The 14,986-nt window shown below is 40.5% G+C and overlaps 1 protein-coding gene and 1 long non-coding RNA gene across 16 annotated transcripts in view; one reads left to right on the forward strand and one right to left on the reverse strand.

The window, feature by feature from the left end:
* Positions 1-1,198: 1,198 nt before the first annotated feature.
* On the reverse strand, positions 1,199-4,890 carry LOC134164053 (uncharacterized). Its single transcript, XR_009964981.1, has 3 exons — positions 4,522-4,890; positions 3,278-3,354; positions 1,199-2,544 (listed from the first exon to the last, which is right to left on the reverse strand). It is a non-coding gene; the product is annotated as an uncharacterized LOC134164053 (long non-coding RNA).
* EXOC6 (exocyst complex component 6) overlaps positions 2,940-14,986 on the forward strand; it is a 93,164-nt gene continuing 81,117 nt past the window's right edge. For 4 of the 15 annotated variants that reach the window (XM_062619413.1, XM_062619416.1, XM_062619412.1 and 1 more), the window contains exon 1: positions 2,943-3,111. In XM_062619413.1, the coding sequence (XP_062475397.1) occupies positions 2,990-3,111 (122 nt within the window). In that variant the 5' untranslated portion in view covers positions 2,943-2,989. Of the gene's footprint in view, positions 3,112-4,753; positions 5,228-14,986 lie in introns of those variants that run through there. The other 11 variants (XM_062619409.1, XM_062619411.1, XM_062619417.1 and 8 more) reach the window with 7 other exon arrangements.

Here is a 14,986-nt window from a genome sequence, read left to right on the forward strand (position 1 = left end):
GGCCTTCTGATATCCCGTTGACATGGGTGAAGAGTAGGAATTAGGGACGGAAAGGAAGAAAAGACATGGCAAAAGTGGTTTTGCTCTAGATAAACCTCTGCATCCTGCTTCACAATCTTGTTGATATTTGCTTCAATTTCCCCTCTTGTCTATACAGAGTTGTGAATAGATTTTACACTTTCAGTAAAAAGTAGGTGCTTTGGCATATTTTTACAAAGGAAAATCTCAGGACGATTGGAAAGATGACAGCAGCTCTCTTTACAGCTCCTAGGCGTGGAGGTTTCTGCCTGTCCAGTCAATGGAATACCTCCTTCACAGAAACAGCAAGAATTTAATAAGCACAGAATGTTTCTTCCCTTTTTCTCTCAGGGACTTCTAGCAGATGAATAGTTTCTCAGGCTTCTTACCTGAGAAACTAAATTCCATCTAGTACAAGTATGATGCCTCAGAAATTGATGATTCCTACTTTCCTTTTCAGCGTGGGGAATACCATAAATTAAAAAAAAAAAAAATTAAACTTAAATTAAACTTAACACTGTCTTTTCTGGTAGTCTACTTGCCAGAAGCTGCAGAATGCATCGGCTTGTGTCATGTCACAATACTGAATTTGTCCTTTTGTCTTTTTGCAAAAAGGTTTTATTTCCTTGAACAAGGCTACTCCCTGAAGCCTTTTGGGAGAGGCCCTGAACTCAGTGGGAAAAGCTCAAGTATGACTGAAAGATTTAGACCTCTGGCATGTCCAATCTGCACCGGGATGGAAGAGGTGGGGTGGAGAAGACACAAATGGAGAGCAGGAGTTCAAATTGGACAGACAGCATGAGGGAGAAGCAGGATCATCTGCAGCAGAAAGGGCTTTTGGCAGGTGCTAACAGACTCCTGCTCACAGATCTGGGGTCAGCTACAGATCCACCTCTATACGTTAGATCCTTCTCCACATGTCATGGTTTTACAGCAGGTCCAGTGTACTGTACATAACTCTACAGAGCCAAGGAGTCAGGCCTGGTGTAATTTGGTCTAACCCTGAACATAGAACCAAGGTACCTCAACACCCACTTCCACAAATGAACAGACTGTAACACCTGCCTGTTTCTTGGCCATTTACTTTTGTGTTTGTTTGCTTCTTTTTACATTGTATTGCTTTGCTATTAAACATATTTATTTCCAGGTAGCTATGATATCTACAACAACATTTACACTACACATTTAGAGTACTGTTTATTTTGGTTCTTTTCTTCCTAAAGAAAGCTTCTGTGTGAGTTTCTGGGAAAGAAGGAAGAGGAAATTGTAACCAAAGTTTCTGTAAGTATCAAACTCATTTAGAATCACATAAAAACATTCACAAATGCACTCTGTATAAAGCATCATGCTCCTATTGCTGAATCCTACTTTTCTTGCAAGCCACAGTGTTTGACAGCTGGGTGTAGATGTCCAAGGTGTCTCCCATTTACCTGGCCTGCCTCTGCTCTGCCACAATGTCAGCAGATGTACTTTCAGCTATCATATGAAAAAGCTTAAGTTACAGTTTATTCAGTGTAATAATTTTTTCAGTTTACTTGTATAGCGTCACCTCATAATTTATAAAATAGTACTGAACTAGGTGTCTGTAAAATTAGGATGAGTAGCTAAGATATCCTTTCGTCTGCATTTGTGTGACATCCAGTGGCTGGATGGGTCAATCACAGGCTCCCATTTCTTGTGAAAGGTGGAAAAAAGGCTCCCATTTCTGTCTAGAACAAGAAGGCTGGAAATGCGTTGGATATTAATGCTAGCAAAACAACTGCTAATTTTGATTTAGAAATAAACAGATGATTAAAGCAGCTTGTTCAAGGGAACATGTTACAAATTTGTACATATGTGTAACTCACTGTAGTCTTTAAAGCTCTTTCCCACCATGACTGATGTGGACTCATCTCCTCAGTGTTCCTGCTGGGTATGGAGAAGTGAATAAACAATATATCACCCTGGTCAGAAATGACTAATTTCTCTTTTCCTGCATTTAACTGTTGACCACACCATGAGTGTCAAGAATCATCAATTTTGACAGAAGCAGTACTGAGATAGAAGCCAATTATTGATTAAAACCTTTGAAATATGCAAAATAACCAAATACAGTAAGTTTGACTATGACACATAATATTTAATTAGGCTTCTAAAAAGTTGTTTAAATCAAAAGATCTAGAACTCCAGTCTCTTGTTTCAAATGACTGCCTGAAATTAACTGGTGGCAGTTGTCTGACTTATTTTCTTTGCCAACATGGTAATGACAATGACTCGATAGCCACACCACTCTCAGCATTTGTAGTTTACCCATTTTCTTTTTCTTCCAGATAGGTAATGAAGTAGTAACAGTTTCGCTTATTGCAAACTCACATAACCCCCACAGTTATTCCAGAACATTTTTTTGCACTTTGTTATTTTCAGTACCATCTACTAATTTTGAAAAGGAAAAAGATGAGAACATAAAAGTTTCTCTCCTTTTCCAGTCTGCTTTAGAAGGTCCATAAACCTGCTTCATACACCAAGCTCATTTCTTGTGTGTGCAGGCTTTTTATACAGCAAAGGGAAAAATACAATATTTAAAACATTATTTTTAATCTCATAAAACTTAACAGAGAAATTGAGCATTGATGTCTAATGGTTGAAGTGACTTTAATGTGCTTTTAAGCTGACTGAAATTCAGGCTTAATATGTATTACTGATATTTCAAGGAAGTAAAAATATTACTTTGGCAGTAAATTTCGTGTTAACATAAATAAATTAGATGCATAGACAAAAAAGACTGTGCAGGCTGGGTACTGCATACGAGGCAAATGTTACCAGCAGTGAAAGGAAAACAGCAGCTGTGCACCATTCTTGGACACAAAGTCCTCAGGAGTCACGAGGTTAGATCAGGACCTGTTTTCTCATGCCTGGTTACAGAGTCATTTAGTGAATGATAATAATCACAATACAGTCCTCTCCTAAAGTTAGACTAGTTTTATGCTAAGCTATGGCAACAAAAAGCAGGTCAAATCTGTCAGAACTTTACCTAGAAGAAAACAAAGACCAGATATATGATAATGCCCTTGCTGAGATCCAGTCCTTTGAGCTGCCTCTTGGAACCACCCTCAGGTATGCATCTTTTAGATAATATTACATTGTTTGTGATGGATTTGTTCCATTCTATAGATGTTCTTTCAGTCAGTCCATTATATTAGAAACTTTGTTTTCCTGACCCTGAAATCTACAGGAAAGTTGAATTTAATTTCAGTATGCTTGGCCCTAAATGGAAAAATACAAACCAAAGTCACCTACTGAGCTCTTTCTTTTCATTAGGACAAAGCTATCTGTTACTGAAGGCTGGCTGCAGCTTCTCTGTGAAGAAAGAAATTACTCTTAAACATGAAAACACAGGGAAATTTGCTTTTTTGTGTAGCAGCGTTCTTAGTTTGATGGTTTTATTATTTTAATTTTAATTAATATATTTATATTTAATATTATTTTTTAAAAATCACTAAAGATACAACAACTTAAGGTTTCATTGTTGATATTCCTAAATATCTGAATATTTAATATTTTTTTTCATTTGCAGTTTATGGAAGCTGTTTAATTGTGAAAGTGCAAATGAAAAAAAGTTTCCTCCGTATACTCATCCCTACAAAAAAAGTAAAAGATTATGATGTTGTATGTCCAAGCATATTGTCAGTGTCTGTGGAAGGGTTCTAAAAATAGCCTGCCTGGCACTGTAGGCATCAGGTTGCAGTGACTATCAGGCTAAAGAAAGTTTAATTTACTCTGAAAAATAAATGTGTCAATCTATTACTTCAGTATTTGGTGAGGAGGAGAAAAAGGGAATGTGGGAAGATTGTTACTGCAGCTGAATGATTTCTTTAATGAAATACTATTGCACTGGTAGCCTGCAGGATTTTTCTTTCTGCAGCATGCACTTTGGAAAAGTCCTTGTTGATTTAATACAAGTCATCAATAAATTCATCTGAATCAACACTGAATATGATAAAGCCACAAGCACAGACAAGATGTGCACAGTCTTTGGTGCCATTTATTAACCAACGTCCAGGTGTAGCTGCACCAGGGCAGGAGAGAAGACAAGTTTGATTACAGTAATTAGAAGGGTGCCAAACACAGTTCTAACTGGCCGGTATCTAGACTTTAATGCATTCACAGTTGTAAACTGCTGTGAGTTCCTCACTGGAAAAGTAGCCACATACCACCCTGAAGTTTTGCACTTCAGGCCTATTTCTTTTTGTTGGCTTCCCACTTGTACGCAGATAACTTTGCCCAGAAAGCAGGTGTATCCTGTCTCCTGAGCATGCAAAACCCAAGGACTAGCTCATCTTTGGCCAGAAACCACAGAGTGTATAATTTAGATAGAAAATGGGCTACTCCTCCTTCATTGAAAAATGAAGCTTTGCTGTGCATACACTCGAGGGCACTAGGGAAAAATATGCCAGTTTCTAATGAAATACAGAAAGCTGATGAACAAAAAGGTGCAGTTTTTGGCTGGTCTAGTTTTACTCTGACCTCAAATTTCTATCGCTTTCGCGGCAGGGGCCGGTGGCTAGAGGGGCCGCGGTGGAAGAGAGCAGGAGCAGCTAAAAGAAAAACAAAACAAAGTGAAAAACAAACAACCCACCCCAAGAAACAAACCAGAACTAGCCCAAAATAAAAGGCCGGTTGTGGCCCTAAAACCCTTCAAGGCATCTCTGCAGCGCGGTGCGGAAAGGACATTTGGTCCTTCCACAGCACAGTAGGGAGCGGGGTCGGATTTTGGGTCTCTCTCTTCTGTCACAGGGCTCTCAGTGGCTCACCGCGGGTGGCTCCAGGCAGGGGTAGCTGCCCGCGGCCTCCACAAGACAGTAAGGCCCAGAGATGCCCAGGGGACGGAGGAGCTCTGCCGGGCTCCCGGCTCAGCTCTCACCCTGACAAGGGCCGCAGGACACCGGCGAGCTGGAGCAAACCGGGAAGGCGAGGCTCGGTACGACCTGCTCCTCCTTGCCCGCTCCTTCCCCTCCCTCCTCACCCCGGCCAGAGCCGCCTCCGCGGCTGCTCCCGCTGGCCCCCGCCAGGTTCGCGGTCGCCTCCGCCCTCGGTCCCTCCCCGCCGCTTCCCGCAGCGGCGCGGCCGCCGGGTCCCTCCCATCCAAGATGGCGGAGAGTCTCCCAGAGCATGATCGGATCCTGCAGGAGATCGAGAGCACTGACACAGCCTGCGTGGGACCCACCCTGAGGTGAGGGGCGGCGGGAGCCGTGGCTTTGACGGCGGGCGAGGGTTCTCCGACCCGTCCTGCCTGACCGACCGCCCGGGGAGCCCCGACCCGGCCCGGCCCGGCCGCGCTCTCTGACAGCTCGTCCCCAGAGACAGCACGGGGGCGGCCGCAGCGCCTCCGGCGGGAGCTACCCCGGAGGGGACACGCAGCCCACGGGAGTGCTCCGCGGAAGCTCGACCGTCGTCTCCCGTCTCGGGTCCTTGGGTGGTGGAGGGAGAAGGGGCCACCGCGGTGCGGTACGGCCTCCTGTCACCCGCGGGCCGGCGGCGCTGACACGGAAAGACGGCCGAGAAGAGGCTGCAGCCGTGCTCTAGCCCGGGGTCGGTCTCGCTCTGTCATTGTCTGCCAGGGAAGCGGGGCGCTGCCTGGCTTCCGGCGGGGTGGGCGCGGCGGTTCAGGAGTGGGACTTCGGAACGGAGCACTAGGGCTGGGCCCCGCCGTAACCCGGTGCCGGCCTTTCCATCGCCTGGGCAGGGAGGGCTCCTGCCCCGCACTTGTACACGGGGCGTCTCCCTCAGGTGTTCCGGTACCCCCAGGTCTAGGCTGAGGACGGGACCGAAACCGTATTGTGGGAGGGTGTTTGCATCAGTAACTGCAGGGCTGCTCTACGTACAGCCTTTCTAATGCAGTCTGAAATCTCCTGCCCTGGCCAGATTCCTTCTGGGAATGTGACAGTGTTCAGAGTATTTCTGAAATGCCATTACTTCAATGTTTCTATTCCCCCCCCCCCCCCCCCCAGTTCTACATACTGATTAGTTTTTCTTGTTGGAGAAAAATGTGTCAATGTCCTTCAGTTTAAGCTGTGGAGAGAAGGGCAGGGCATGGAGGGAGTGGATTGGGGTGTGGAGGAGGTGCAGAGGGAAAGGGGATCATCATTCTGGAATCCTGGAGCTGTGCTGATGCTTCCCTGATTAGACACGTCTGAAAGAAGTAAAAAAGCATGGATGTTAGCCAGACTGGAAGAGAGAACTGTGAATTCGCATGTTATCTCTTTGGGAAGACATGGAGAGGCTGTGCTCAGGGAACTGGAAAAGGCTGTTTGTGTGGCAGCATGCTGCAAGGCACTGCTGGCCTTCCCTGGTTGCACTCTCTGGTACCCACTGGAGAGCATGAACAGGGCTGGGAAAGGATGAACATAGGGTACATGGGTGGAGAACCTGCTGTTGAGAACTGTCAGAAATGTTTGTTGCTCATGAAATGGTGCATTTTGCACTACATAGAGAATGATTTTGTGCTGTGTCTGCAGTGGGCCCCCAGCACCAAGGCTGTGTAGAAGGTAGCAGTCTGGGCATTGTGCAAAGCTGGGGCTAAGCAGTCCTCAAGGAGCCAAAATGGAGGCGTATGATAGGGTGGCCAGGCCCAGACATCACACAGGGGCTGCATGTGGGGTCTTGGAGGTCAGCTCAGAGCAAACTGTGCTTTCATCTTCCCTTACAGTCCCTTAAACACAGCCAGTATGGCAATACAGTGTGGAGGTGCCAAAGCTGAGCATCACAAGGAGTGAGAGAGAAACCTGTGAGAGTTTGTGAGCTTTGGTTGAGAGAAAGTAGCTGACATGCTTTCAGACTTGAGCTGTCCCTGGAGGCAGTTTAGCCATGTCTCAGCTAACAAGCCTAGGCAGGTCGGAGCTGAAGCCTGCAAAAAAGACACCAAAACAAACAAACAAAACATTAGCAAGAAAATATTAAATATAATTGAAGTTTTGTTACCATCTCCAGTGTAGAGCTTATACCAGAGGAACTTATGTAAAGGACATGCAGAGAATCAGTCTGCACAGTAGAAGGTGGTGTTTTTGAGAACCAGAGGAAAGGGACAATATGAATCTCTTATTCATATTAAGAATTTGAAATATGTCTAAATTTTTATAAATATGAACATTTCATTTCTTAATTTCTTGCATATTCCCGTCTTTTTCTATTTGTATCTCATCTGTCTTGCCTATCTTATTATCTTGCTGACTTTTTAGAAGGGGAGTTTTGCATCACTAACTTTTAGAATCATTAGAAAAGAAGTGTAATGTTAGCCTGATTTAACCTCTAATGTTCATATACAAATAAAAAGCCCTGGCTAAATAATGGTTACATCTGCTGAGTCTTTGAAAGAAGTCCAGCCAGTCTTACAGAAATATGTTGCTAGCCTTACAGAAATATGTTGCTAGCCTTACAGAAATACGCTGCTACTAAGAACACCAATGTTTAAAATCAAAACTGTAGCTGTCTGTTCAGCTATGCCTGTTAAAATTTGTGAATTGCTGTGTGAAGCTGAAGAGTGTAAAATCCCACATCTAATAATGATATCTATTTCAATGAACAGAAGTGTGAACATAAAATGGAACATTATTTTCTGCACAAGATCTAGGTTTCACTTGCTAAACAACATAAATCAAGGAAATGAGTTGAGCAATTCCATGTGCAGTTGCATAAGGCTGCAACGTAAAGTGATCCATCTTTGTCCAGTTGTGGAAGCCATTGATGCCAGTTGTCTCATGTAATGACTGAAATTCCATTAATTTCACTATGTGAAATTGAATGTTTTTGTAACCTATGGTCTGTAATGCTTGGAGAATGTTTATAGCATCATGACATGAGGTGAACTACCAATATTCCTTCTCAGGACAAAAGGGCATGAGGTGAGTGGTTTGGATAAGTAGTGTGAGGTAAGACTAAATGCTGAAGATCATAGGATATGCAAGATCTAACTTATCCTTAATTGTTCATATCAAGATCTGAATATCTTCCTAATGGATCCATTCTTCACATAGGAAGTGTAATTTTTTTTTTGTGGGCTGTATGCAGATTCCATGGAAACATGTTTCTGCTCTTGGTTTTCTTCAGTGTTTTGTTTGCTAGTTTAGTATAGCTATGTCTGCTAGGGTATTGTTTCCTACCCTGCTAGAAGAGTGGCAGCACTTGTGTGTATGATATAAAAAAATGGTAGCATACATTAATATGTAATGTTTTGTGTAAAATTTATAGATAAGGAACAACATACAGACTGATCCTGCAGGTGATACTCTAGTGTGGAGATCCACCCATGTATAGGAATATGAAACACAGGTCCTTTATAGGAGGAATCAAGGTACAGCTAGTACAGTTGGGATTATTCACTATTTAGGAGAGCAATTTAGCTCCTAAAGATTGCTCTGCATCTTCAGAAATATGAAATGAAGAGACTGAGTTTGATTAAATTCATTTATATTGTATGTGATTAAATTAATTTTCTTTTTGAATTTTAAGTAGATGAGGTTATTGATTTAAAAATGCTGGTATTTAACTTGCATCTCTAAATTTTGTGGCAAACACTATGTCATTATAAATGAGCCTTAAATTAACTGTATAACATGCCTTTCATTAAATAGGCAGACTGTGTACAGCAGGCCAGGATTAATTTTTTTTTCAGCAGACTCCGGGAAACTTTTATCAACATCTTTCTAGCTTTAATGGCCAACTAAATGAAATTAATGACAGCACCTGTTAAAGGTTTGTCACTCTCACCTTCTTATATAATGTGTTAATATCTTATAATTCATGTCATATACATACTGTTGGGCTTTGCAAAAGCAGAGAGAGTTGTCAATGCATTTCTAATATTTATAAAGGAAAAGGACAAAAAGAAAGGCAATTCCCATATCACTCTCCAGAAAAAGAAACCAAACCCAACAACTTTCAGACTCTCACTGAACTCTGTATAAATACATATAAACAACATTTTTAGAGTCAATTTTTAAGAATGTCTTCACACTTCTTGAATACTCTGTTGGACATGCCAGGGTAATTAATAAGATAAATTCTATTCAGTAGAAAATAATTGACTTTATATGCTGGTTAGTTAGCTTTATTTGGTCAAAATAGGTTGAAGTGGAGCTAAACAGAGTAGAAGATGTTTTTCTGCCAGTGTCCTGATATACTATACTTACAAGTCTCTTCAAAGTTGTGATAATGTGTGATATTTCAATGTTCTTAAAAAAAAACCAAAATATTTAACTCTTAAACTGTAGTTTGGTAATATATTGCGTAAGTGTATGGTAGACTTTTTCTGAACACTTCTCATGAGTTTCACATCACTGAGTCTCCAGTGTTCTGTCATCCCCACACACAGCCTGTCAGAGGAGTACCTCCATGCCCACCCTCAGTTGACTAAACAACTAATACAAAAGTCAAATCAAATTTATAAATTATGGGGGAACTAATGATGACAATTTTGTAGCTAAGGTGCAGTTGATAAGAACATGCCTTGTCTGTTGATCTATCTGTAAGTGGAATGTGCTCCATGGCTTTGTCCCACAATTACAGCTCAGAAGATGCTCCTTGAAAGTCAGTGTAAAAATGCTTTTAAGCAACTTCTCTGTTCCTCTACTCCTGAGATCTGTCATCACCAGGCTATTGCTTGGTATCTTCTAGGTTGCTGTAAGTTGTACTGGCCGTGAAATTTCTCTGCAGAGTTATTAGAGGGCCTCCTATGAAGACATTTAATTGGCATGTTGTCTTTGGCTACAGGAATCACACTGACAAGTGCCATTAGTTTGATGTGTTTCTGTCTGATGCCGCAATATGCTGTGGTGACCTTCCACTGACCTAGCACTGTATTGCACTGGTAGATGCAGCACTGAGCCGCCCACCTGCAAAGCAAAAATCACTTCTGCATGGTGCTGCTTTTTTTTTCATTTAGGTTGAACAGAGTTTGGAGGTAGGATGTAGATTTGTTGTGAGTCTCAAATGTATAGGTAAAGTGTTAAGAAACGACTGATAACTCTTCATCCTGAACTTTTCTCCTTGTGTTGCAGAAAAGCTGAAGGTAAAGAGCACACTTCAGTTAGACATCATTAGAGAAATAAACTGAGGAAGCAAAGGTAGAAATAGTGATCCAAAAAAGACTCGTTTGTCCTTTCCTGATCAGGGTTTCTAGGAAAATTCAGAGGGGGAAATATGGAATAAGAGTCTACCTGTGTTGCTTTTACTGAACTGTGGCATACTTTGCATCTTCAGGTGCTTTGCCCAGGCTGGGGCTGTAATTGATATTTTGGAGATATTCATGTATCCACTGAGGGGGCCTGTCCAAACCCAAGTGAACAAAGAGCCCCAGATACCCTGTAGAGTATGACAGGGTGCCCTGAAGCCTCAATGTGACTTGTTTTATCAAAAGAATACACTATTATTACTAGCAGGCCTGATTTAGTCATATTATTCTCTATCTTTAGTGGGAAAGTTGGTAAGGAGTAGCATATGCAGTGTGAATGACTTCTGTGTACATGGGAAGATAGTACAGCCCTGACAGTTGCAGGCTGGGAAATATTTTTTTCTGAGCACTTGCTTATGGGCTGTTGGGATTTGTGATGTGGTTATCCAGTGACAAAATGTGGTTGCCCTCATTTTTGTTCTGTGGTCTTACTTGTCAGGTATGATTGTCTAAAGGCTCTTTTCTGTGTTTTCATTATTTTGGTTTTGGAATATGAGCCAGCAATTCCCATTTTTGTCTATAGCTTAGCCTTGTTTTAAATATAGAGTAAACGTAAGAGGACTCTGAGATCATAAATCAATGCTTTGAACCAAAATTGAAATGCTTGATTATGTATTTCAATTTGTAATAGCTTGATAATTTTTAAAATATCATGATATGTTTTTATGGTTTGAAAAATCAGTAGTCTGTATCTTCATTAATGGTCTGTCTTCTAGCTCTGCTCAGTTTTCAAAATTATGTGTTTCATTCCTGGTTCCTTTTTAAATTGAAGTTACAAAGTAGCCTAAATAACTAGAATTCCTTATGTGTTAGCTGCAGTCTTGTTTGGGTCAGGTCACGGAGTATGCTTAGGTGTATGTTTATGTATCAGTTTATTATAATAGCTTATAACTATTTTGCAACTGAGTTGCCATAGAGTAAGGAGAATGGCCTGCTCGCTGAGAACAGTGTATCCTGAAAAACCGGGGTTTGGCTTGCAGAGTTGGTTTCAAGTGTTGTTACTTGGTGCAGGATTTGATATTCTGAGTGCTTAAGGTGGAAGGCAGCAGTCAGATGAAGCACCTATGAGAGCGGGTCTATCCTCAAGTGTATTTCTATGAAGGAGCAATACTTTTTTTCATTGCTAGGCCATTACATACGGTCAGAACAGCATAAGAAGAGTATGTGCTGTAGATTGATTAATTGAACAGCACAAGAAGAGTGTGTGCTGTACATTGATTAATCTGGCATTTTATATACTCAGCAGCAGAACTGCAGTTCTGATTTTCCTGTAGGCTAACCTGGTATTTCAGGCAGATTTGCCATTGGTTGCAAAAAATATTTTAGAAGAAGTTAAGGATTCACTTTCATTGCTGCAAGTTTCAACATCATACTTCTCTACGTTTTTACAAAGCCTGAAACTGCTTGTGGGTAGTCATATCTGCACTGCGTTTTTCTATTGTAGAAAAAATCCTTAGCTTTAATGCTGATTAAGTTTGTCATGAAATATGTCTGCAAATCAGGTTATCTTGATCTTTCTAAGCATTCATTCATCAGCTTCTGACTCAGTTCTTGTGATGTTTTCCAAATGGGCAACTGCCAAATGAAGCTTTAACCTAACTGGTAACTTACACAAATAATACTTCTGAAATAGCTCTCTCCAATTTCACAAGTGTTACCAAAGAGTTTGAACTTGCTCCCATGTTTAGGAAGCATGTTTCAAAATACATTAAAGCTTTTAAAATAGGGATCATCTGCCAAGAGATCCAGAATAGTGGACTTTATAGGAGGTCCATTCAGTTTGTATTATTTATCATATGAACAGCTTGTTCACTGTTACATCCATTAAATTTAGGAAAACAAATTTTTATTCATGTCATTTCTTTATTGACTTATTCCTCAAGCTGATTTTAAATAGTGTCTGTTGACCCAGATTTTGGACGTGCCATATGCATAGGAAATGCATAATTTTACATCCTTCACAAATGCCAATCTTGTGGGTACTTACTTTCTTGCAGGGTTTTTTTGGAGGAAGCCAACAGCATACACTGTGCTCTAGCTTTGTGTGCTGAACCATTGTTGTGAGACTTTGCAATTTCCTCAATACAGCTCTCTACCTGAGAAGCCTTAGCATAATTCAGTATAAGGCTGGTTTTGACATGTAAGTGCTAAAGTGTTGCACGTGAAAGGCTGAAATTGCAGGAACTCCAGCTGAGCAAGTTTTGTCATCTTGCATTTTATGTATTATGCTACTAAAATGGGCTCATAAAAATCTATGAGGATTGATATTTCTTAAATAGTGCTTCTAAGATAATGCCAGGAATGGGTTCGCAAATAGGAAACTATTTCTAAGTATATGTGTTGTAGTAAACGATTAAGTACTAGCTTGCTCAAAACCGTCAACGTAGCTTTACATCAGCATCAAGCAATCCCATTAGATTTTATCTTACTGAAGGACTTGCAATGGCTAGTTATAAAATCTAGCTGTTGCCAGTCTTTCTGGTGATGGTTGAAGTGCACAGACCTAATCCCTGCCACCACAGATCTGGGTATAACAATGCCATCATGTTCATTTTGATGTTCAGCTTTGAGTATGCTCAGCAATGCACCTCTCCCTCATTTTGTATGTGTTTACTGAGCAATTATTTGTATGCCTGGCAAACTGTCCTGTGCAGGAAGGAGTTAACAGTCTCTCCTGGAGCCTGCCTGAAGCCCTTCCTGTACCTCAACCTTTGCCAGTAATACCAAACCAGTAGCAGACTTAATCACTGATGGAAGGTATTAAGAAGGAAATATGCAGGTTTTAGAGTGCATCAGCCTTTATGGCAAGACTTGGGGCTTGACAACAAGGGCCTAAAAGATGCCTTTGAACACTTTTGCACTAGGGACCAACGGAGAGTGCTGGGATTTTTTTATAGCATGAGAAAGGTGTTCAGCTCTAATATTGTGAATGGGATTTTCACTATGTCTCAGAGAAAGTAATTTGCTTGCAAAACTGCAGTGAGTGTAACTTGCAGTTCTCCCATGAATCAGAGTAATACAAAATTAATAATGCATATACTGTAGCATGTACCTAGGGAGATAGTTTTGAGACATTTCAGCTTTAAAAAGAAGTGTTTAAAGTTTCAAGTATCATCTATGTAAATTTTAATATACTACTCTCATTTCTATTACAGGCATTCAGATATTTCTGTTGCTAGCAGCTCTCACTGGGACTTTTCACAGTTTTCACACTTCCTTATGTGTAGAGTGACCTTCAGCAAGGCAACTTTTTCTTCAGAGTTTTGTTTTTAGTTAATTTCAACAAAAAAGTAACATAGTTGATATTGTTTCATACTATATATTTATTCTGTTTTGTTTCATAAACTTAGGAAACTGTAACAAAGTAGCCAATGTGTGATACCTCCCCTTGAAATGTGGACTTTCTATGTTCTGCCGGAGTGTCCCCTTTCCCAAAGGCATGAACAGAGTTTCTGCTGCTTAGTCTGTTTATCAACCAGGTAAAGGACTGGAGAAAGGTAACAAAGAGTAGTGGAAGTCAGTTGCTTCAACACTGTTATTTGCTTCCCAACAGAGAAACACTGTTAGTTTCAGTTGGGCTTTTAAGTTAAAATTAGACTTTTTTTTTTTAAAGTCATCTTTCATTTTTTTTAGTGATCCTGGGAGATGTGCATATGCAAAGAATGTATAGAACAGGCTGTTAATTTGCATGAAGGCATGATGATTTTCTGTGTATTGTCTATGTGAGCTCATAGAGTTAACAAAAATTAATAATAAAAAATTATTGTAAAATATATGCTCTGGTTACATGTTTGCAGAGAAGTGTGACACATCAAAGAATTACCTGGTTTGATCTGTGCTGAATGGAATATGTTCTCAATCCTGTTGGTTTCAAAACTTTAATTATTGGATATTTAATTTTATCTTGAACTTCTTGATTTCTAAAATTACATATATTTACATCTGTGTAGTGTTGGTATTCAAAGCCTATTGAAATAAGACCTAGATATTTGTGGCATTAAATATTCTCTTCTATTTCATGTCTTGTGAAGGCTCTACTGAAATGTTTGCTACATATTTATCTGGAAGAGTATGTCTAAAGTGCCCCAGACAAAAAAGACAGGTTATGTATAAGTTGTAAAAGATGGCTACTTATTTCTGGGACATGGGGGTAATGGAAATCTGTTCAATTCTTTAAAAAGAACTCAGAAGCTCACAATTTCATAGATGAATCCATTGCTTCTAAAATGGAACAATTTATATTTCAGTCTGTGGAAATATAAAGGGAAGATAAGAATATTGCTATGTGGACTTCAGTTTCTTAACATATTTTATATGAAATAATATGGGTTCCAACTATGTCCACTGTATCCATTTAGGTATTTGAAACAGCTGGCCAAACTTGAAAGTTTATTACATGGTGATAGCTAGTGCCACAGTGAGTGAAACTGGCGCTTTCTTTGCTTTTTTATCTGCTATTACAACACAAAATTAGAAAAAAAAAAAAAGTACTGCAGCACTTGTTTTTCAGTTTCTTGCTTCATGCATCAGTAAGTCGCACAAAGGCTTAGCAGGAAGAGGCATCTCCTTGGTCAGCAGTGTAAAAACAGGAAGGAGGAAGTCTATTGCAAATCTGGGTTTACTGATTATCAGTTCATGTTTCGCTGCAGAGGATGTCCATTAACAGCCATCAGCGTGATCCATTGCTTATCCAGCATGAACAATGACTGCTGTAGTGCTGCTGCTACAGAATATGGACCCTGCTTATAGGAAGTAATGTTAACT

Source organism: Pezoporus occidentalis, unplaced genomic scaffold (assembly GCF_034315485.1).
Source record: "Pezoporus occidentalis ecotype Australia unplaced genomic scaffold, CSIRO_AGI_Poc_V1 ctg210, whole genome shotgun sequence".
NCBI lineage: Eukaryota > Metazoa > Chordata > Aves > Psittaciformes > Psittacidae > Pezoporus > Pezoporus occidentalis.